Source organism: Tarenaya hassleriana, unplaced genomic scaffold (assembly GCF_000463585.1).
Source record: "Tarenaya hassleriana unplaced genomic scaffold, ASM46358v1 Cleome11, whole genome shotgun sequence".
NCBI lineage: Eukaryota > Viridiplantae > Streptophyta > Magnoliopsida > Brassicales > Cleomaceae > Tarenaya > Tarenaya hassleriana.
This window is the reverse complement of record NW_010961290.1, coordinates 1549331-1555752: the sequence shown is the minus strand read 5'-3', so window position 1 is coordinate 1555752 and position 6422 is coordinate 1549331. Positions and strand designations below refer to the sequence as shown.

Genomic DNA, 6422 nt, shown 5'->3' with positions numbered 1-6422 from the left:
GGTTTGAGTCTGTGCCCGGGGGGGGGGGGTCTGTCCCTGAATTGTCTGAAATTTTGACGGAGTGATGAGCTATTTGAAGTAACTGGCTCTTCCAAGTTAATAGACTTCGTTTTGGTTAGATTAACATCTTGAGATGTACACAAGTTGTAGCTTTTATATGAATATCCTGAGAGTTTTTTTTTTCTTCACTGAATTGAGAATCTTGTTTGCAATCTTTGGTACAGTCTTATAATATTTAAGTTGCTGGGAAATTTTGTGCAGGGATTGGCTGAACATAAAGATTCACATGGCGCGCCACTTTGCCCTTGCAGGTGAATTTCTGCTCCTATCTTCCAGAACATTGTCCTGTTTGGTTTTTAAGTTGCAGTGACATAATGCTATGGTCTGATTTTTCTGTGGTTGCAGGCACTATGACGATAAAGCCGCTGAGGTTGGTCAAGGCTTTTGGAATTGCCCATGTGTTCCAATGAGAGAGAGGTAGGAGAAACTCCCCTTGGTTTATAGATATATATTAGATGTTGTTTCAGGTTTTACTTCTGTTGGACATGAGTTTTAAGTATGTTACAGATTCCAAGAACTAACCGGACATATTACATGGCTTGCAACAGACTTAGTTACTGTACTGTGGTTAGCATCTGGCAGCATATGCTCTAGTCCTGTAGCAAGATCGTTTTCTTTTTTTGATGTGATGTTAATCGTGCGTTTCTGAAATCGCTATCGAAATAGAAGTTCATTGTTTTTCTATTCATTAGCCATCAGATATTCTGAAGTACAACGCAACAATGTCTATTTCAAGTATTCGACTGGAGGAATGGGATATCTTTCGATACCCGGTTCCCTTTTTATGGCTGATACTTTGTCATAGAAACCTTTATCTAGGAATTAATCTTCTCTGCTAACTACTAACTTTGAGAAATGTTTTTGGATATCTTCCCTGCACTATAACTCTTTTTCTGTTATCAGGAAGGAGTGCCACTGCATGCTCTTCTTGACTCCGGACAATGATTTTGCTGGCAAGGATCAGGTGAATATCGCGATTTGCCCATTCACAAGCTTGAGGCTTTTTTGCTTATAAGAACCTGCTCTTCTGTGTTTCTTGCAGGCAATTTCATTGGAAGAAATCAATGAAGCCACAGCTAACATGTAATAACTTGCTCTCTTGTCCATCACTCCTGTACTTTCGGCCAAAGAGATATGAGACCGGTGAATGCCTAGCGACATACCCTTTTGTATGTAATAGACATTTGGCATATTGATACAAATTTCTCTCTCTTGTACCATTTTTCACCTATCAAGTGCTTGTGGAATACAAGAGTTTCTGGTTTAATCTTTGAAACTAGGAGAGATCAATTCCCATGTACAGAATCTCTACTCAGTTGTGATCACATTGTTTATTCAAACTGTTACATTACAATAGATAGTACCATAGAATTAAAAAGATCTAACAGATGGATTTGCCATTGGAGACTTAGAAACAGGTGATTCTCTTCCACAGGCTTTCCCGTCTCTCGAAGCGAAAGCCTCCAGAAACTTCTCGTTCCATCTCCCGCCACGAGGCGTGACCATTGTCTTAGCCATGGAAGCAGCCTTCTTTGTACAGGCATGATCAGCCGGGAACCGATGCTTCAGACAGACCTTGAGTCCACAATCCTTGCAAGTCACATTGTTCATGAATGTCAGAACCTCTCTGCACCTTCTTACAGGACAAGTCGGCTTCTTCTTCTTTGTCGGGTCACAATCTCCAGATCTCTCATGTTTCTCCAGCAGAGATTTGACACTGTTTTCATCACAACCTGTCGTTTCTATCGCTGCAGAACATGCTTCGCAGACAAGAACAGTTCTGCTTCCTTGATCTGATTTCGGGCAATCATGGGATTTGTAGGATCTATGCTCCAAGCAAAAAACCTGCAGGTATACGTCTCATTAGAATCAAAACACAGAAAAATCCAAACTTTTTCGATAACCACACAAGAAAGATCAAAATTTTCACAGCTTTCACGCAAAAACCAAAGCAACCCATCTATGAACAGCGTTTCTGGGAAACTGCAACAAACGAAATATTTCAACTTTGTCGGCGGAAGCAGCAATTCGAGTCCAAAGATTCGATTTTTCCGGGGGGCAAAAGGAAAGTTTCCGGGAAAATGTTGATGGAATACCAATTTGCAGCCGTCGCAAGTGAAGGGGAGAAAATCGAGCTGTTTGCAGTCAGGATTCTGGCAATGCTTTCCCAAACCCGGAAACGCTTCTGTTCCTCCTGACATAGCTGCTTTGATCTTCTTGTCTTCTACTTTGATTGAGAGAGAGAAATCGTGAGAGAATACGGTATGTTCTTCTTGACGAAGGAAGGTGTATGTATTTACGCGTCTGCGTGTGTATATATAGGTTGGGGCTGACTTAGGGCCTAAGCCAGGTCCAACTCGGTTTCTTCCCCTGGTTAGCAAGTTTCCTTTTTCTACTCTCTTTTTTAATATTTTTAAAATTTGGAGAAGATAGAATACAAATCCTCCTTTTAGATGAAGCCGACGCGGTTTAGATGTTTCTGGGCCCGTTTTGGGCTCATTTATTTGAATTTTTTACATTTTGGGCTTGAATTATAATAAATATATTTTCATGCATCTAGCCCGGCCCATGTCCGGTCCAATAACTAAAAGAAAAGAATGAAAGCAAAACTTCTTGGAAAACATGGCATGGTTTTCATGCAACTCTTTCTATTTTCCAACAGAGATATGGGCGGGGCAATTATAAAGAAATTTGGGCATAAAGGTGTATTAAATAATAATTTTTTTTATATAGTTTGATAATGTAACTGCGGATATAATCCAAATTATTAGGATATTTCCGTCAACACGACATATCTCAATTCAACCTTTTTATTTGGATATAATCCAAATTATTAGGATATTTCCATCAACACGACATAGCTCAATTCAACCTTTTATTTGGATATAATCCAAATGATTTACTTGACCCTTTTATTGAATCTAAGTAAACAATCAATATCCAAAGTTATGTTAATTTCGTCATGCAATTTTTGTTATGAATATAATGTGTATATATATATATATATATATGTGTGTGTGTGTGTGTGTGTGTGTGTGCGCGTGTGTGTATGTAGTCCAGCTCTTCGAGTTGAGAAAAAAAAAAAGGTGAAAATGATGCATAATAGAATTAGATATAAATATAATGTAGAATATTGGCTTAGCCTTTACATGTTAGAGAGAGGTGTGAACACAATAGTATCTCTTCTTCCTCCCATCCGTTTTCATGAAACTAACACAACGAAGAATCAAAACCACTTTGGCAAAAAAGCAAAAAGGGAAATTGACATACAATACAGCCTAAACCCACTCCTGTAAAGGTCAAAAGATTAGTCTCCTACACCCGCATTCTTTATACGTATTATATACATACATATATATATATATATACGCGTAGATGTATGTGTCAAGCTTTTGATAAATTTACATGTACATATACATGTATACATACACATATACATGTTCCAAAGACTTAGCAATTAAGAATGCGATTATTGGGTTTTGTGGTGCTAGCTTGTTCTACTTTTGTGTAATCATTGATTAGTTCCCATGCATAAGAACAAAAGAGGATAGCTACTTGATAAGTATATTAAAATATACATGGTAAAAATTTTACAGAAAGTGAGAACAAAAAAGGGGCGGAGAATAATAATATCAAAAGATTTCATTAGAAACACACAAAAAAATATTTAAAGTATTTTGTAAGGTTAAATTTGGGCTATAAATCTTTTGAAAAAAAAACATTAATAAATCATGTGTAAGAACATATGAGATTTGTTAACATTTATTTCAATTATTTGTGTTTGTATAGCCATTTTCGTTTTGTCATTGTCCATAAATTTATTTAACGTACAGTGAAAATCATCTGTCCAATCATATAGGAAGAAAACAAGTCCAATGGGCCAAAAAAAAAAAACAAACGCAAAAGGCAAAAAGGAAAAAAGCAGATTTATTTATTTATTTATCGCATTGAGATGGTGACACCATTATAAAGCTGAATACATGTTTTATGCCTAAGCGCACACACATAATTGCTTCAAGACGTAAATTTAAGTCTTATAATCATGCGCATATTATATATCGTAAACCTTAATTATATTTAACCATAACCATTTCATGGAAATAGTTATTCGAATTTATAAATGCTTGGTTTTTTATTATATATTTTCTGGATATTCGTGTATAAACATATAGATATTTATCTGTCGATTCTTTTATGCCACGGGTTAAATTCTTTTTAGAATGGTGCTTATTCTAAAATCAATAAGGGGCGATACTCGTAATGATTAAGATGGTTACTTGGGTGTATAAAACACTAGTAAGACTATAATTTAAATTTCTTTTTATACTTTAAAAAAACTCCATTTCTTTTGTATTTTTAACTCAAATCACATCCCACTTCACTGTTAAACACAGAAAACAAAACATGTGACACGAGAGACAATTCATCATCATCATCATCATCATCATCATCATCATCATCAGACCAAGTGACCAAGTCTTCCGTTAAACAACAACAAAATCTCCCTCCCGAAATCTCTCTTCGCGGTTTCATTTTTCATCGCTTTATCGCTATCTAACTCCCAGCAAAAATACCATCTTTTATTCCCAACAAAATCTATGGCTCTTCAACTAATCTTCTTCTTCTCCCTTCACCATTACTGTACTCTCTCAAGCTTCTAAGCGTACTCGTCGTTGATGGAGATTCGGCAATCCGCCATGAAGCTTATGGTCCTCCACTCCCAATCCGACAAAACAATTTCCCCCGACAACAACACTTTCCGACGAGAATCCGGTAGGACCAGATGGAGAATCTCCATGTACCGGTCGTCATCTTCGTCTTCCTCCTCCGGGAATTCACCGTCGAAACAGGAAATCCCGGCGGAATTCCTCTGTCCGATTTCTGGGTCGTTGATGTCTGACCCAGTCATCGTCTCCTCCGGTCACTCCTTCGAACGAGCTTGTGTCGTCGCCTGTAAAACCATAGGGTTTACACCGACCTCCTTGCTCCCGACGTCGCCGCCGGATTTCTCCGCCGTCATCCCAAATCTCGCGCTCAAATCCGCTATTATCAGCTGGTGTAGCCGGAAATCGGTCCCGCCGCCGAAGTCGCTCGATCCCGCCACATGTAAATTTCAATCGAAGAACCAGAAATCCAAACCGAGCCCGAAAGTGTCGGTCTCAGAGAAGGAGCTTATCCAAGCGATCAAGGACAAACCCTCAGCGAGGCTAGACCACGCCGCGACAGAGCTTGACCGGCGGCCGAGTTACTTCCACTCGAGCTCTGACGACTCAGTCGCGTCTTCGAGTCATCCGTTCCAGCTCACAACTCGGCCGAGTTGCTTCTCCTCCCCTTCCTCCGCCGAGATCGAGTCGTTGGTCCCAAACCCGAGTCCCGAAGAGGAAGCTCTGCTCGTGAAGCTCAAGAGCCCCCGAACGTTGGAGGTAGAAGAAGCTCTGATTTCGCTGAGACGAGTCACGCGGATCGACGAAGCTTCGAGGACTCGATTCTGTACGGCAAGGCTCACCTCCGTTCTCCGGTCACTGATCGTTTCCCGACACACGGCGGTTCAGGTGAATGCCACGGCGGTGCTGGTGAACCTCTCGCTGGAGGTATCGAATAAGGTGAGGATCGTACGGTCAGGACTCATTCCTCCTCTAGTCGACGTCCTGAAATCCGCCGGATCGCCAGAGGCTCAGGAGCACGCCGCCGGTGCCCTCTTTAGCCTCGCACTCGATGACGAGAACAAGACCGCCATCGGCGTCCTTGGAGCCCTAGAACCGCTCCTCCATCTCATCCGGGTCGGAACCGAATTGACCCGGCACGACTCGGCGCTTGCTCTGTACCATCTCTCGCTCATCCAGAGCAACCGGAGCAAGCTCGTGAAGCTCGGGTCGGTCTCAGTGCTCTTAAACATGGCGAAGTCAAGTCAGATGACGGGCCGGGTCCTTCTGATACTCTGCAACATGGCATCGTGCCCGGTGAGTCGACCCGCTCTGCTCGACTCGGGGGCGGTGGAGTGCATGGTGGGTCTCCTGCGGGGGCCGAACGAGCTGGGCGAGTCGACTCGGGAGAGCTGTGTGGCGGTGCTGTACGGGCTGAGTCACGGCGGCGGGTTGAGGTTTAAGGGTCTGGCGATAGCGGCGAACGCGGCGGAGGTGTTGGCGAAGGTGGAGAGGACGGGGAGGGAGCGTGCGAGGCAGAAGGCTAAGCGAATCCTGGAAGCGATGAGGGCGAAAACGGAGGAGCCGTCGCCGGGAAACGAAGAAATTGACTGGGAAGAGCTGCTTGACTCGGGGACGGTGACCCGGACTCGGCGTCGCCTCGGTGAGGAGTCGAGTGCTAACTCGTCCGAGTTTTGACCCCCCCCCCCCAAAGGCAAC

The 6422-nt window shown here is 42.3% G+C and overlaps 3 protein-coding genes across 3 annotated transcripts in view; 2 read left to right on the top strand and 1 right to left on the bottom strand.

Moving 5' to 3' along the window:
- Window positions 1-1329, top strand: part of LOC104805419 (ferredoxin-thioredoxin reductase catalytic chain, chloroplastic) — a 2252-nt gene extending 923 nt beyond the window's left edge. Inside the window, exons 3-6 of the mRNA XM_010529978.2 lie at window positions 262-311; window positions 406-477; window positions 964-1024; window positions 1103-1329. Of these exons, the coding sequence (XP_010528280.1) occupies window positions 262-311; window positions 406-477; window positions 964-1024; window positions 1103-1147 (228 nt within the window). The 3' untranslated portion in view covers window positions 1148-1329. The remainder of the gene's footprint in view (window positions 1-261; window positions 312-405; window positions 478-963; window positions 1025-1102) is intronic.
- Window positions 1330-1358: 29 nt separating this feature from the next.
- LOC104805418 (zinc finger AN1 domain-containing stress-associated protein 12) lies at window positions 1359-2428 on the bottom strand. The gene is made up of 2 exons (XM_010529976.1): window positions 2157-2428; window positions 1359-1905 (listed from the first exon to the last, which is right to left on the bottom strand). The coding sequence occupies exons 1-2, from the start codon at window positions 2259-2261 to the stop codon at window positions 1432-1434; spliced, it is 579 nt and encodes a 192-aa protein (XP_010528278.1). The 5' UTR covers window positions 2262-2428; the 3' UTR covers window positions 1359-1431.
- Window positions 2429-4400: 1972 nt separating this feature from the next.
- Window positions 4401-6422, top strand: part of LOC104805417 (U-box domain-containing protein 40) — a 2320-nt gene continuing 298 nt past the window's right edge. Inside the window, exon 1 of the mRNA XM_010529974.2 lies at window positions 4401-6417. Within this exon, the coding sequence (XP_010528276.1) occupies window positions 4737-6401 (1665 nt within the window). The 5' untranslated portion in view covers window positions 4401-4736 and the 3' untranslated portion in view covers window positions 6402-6417. The remainder of the gene's footprint in view (window positions 6418-6422) is intronic.

Excerpts from the sequence above, each read along its gene's own strand:
- LOC104805418 (XM_010529976.1), bottom strand. The coding sequence starts at position 2,261 with ATGTCAGGAGGAACAGAAGCGTTTCCGGGTTTGGGAAAGCATTGCCAG. Across the intron at positions 1,906-2,156 it reads CTTGCGACGGCTGCAAATTG|GTTTTTTGCTTGGAGCATAG; the intron begins GTATTCCATCAA and ends GTATACCTGCAG.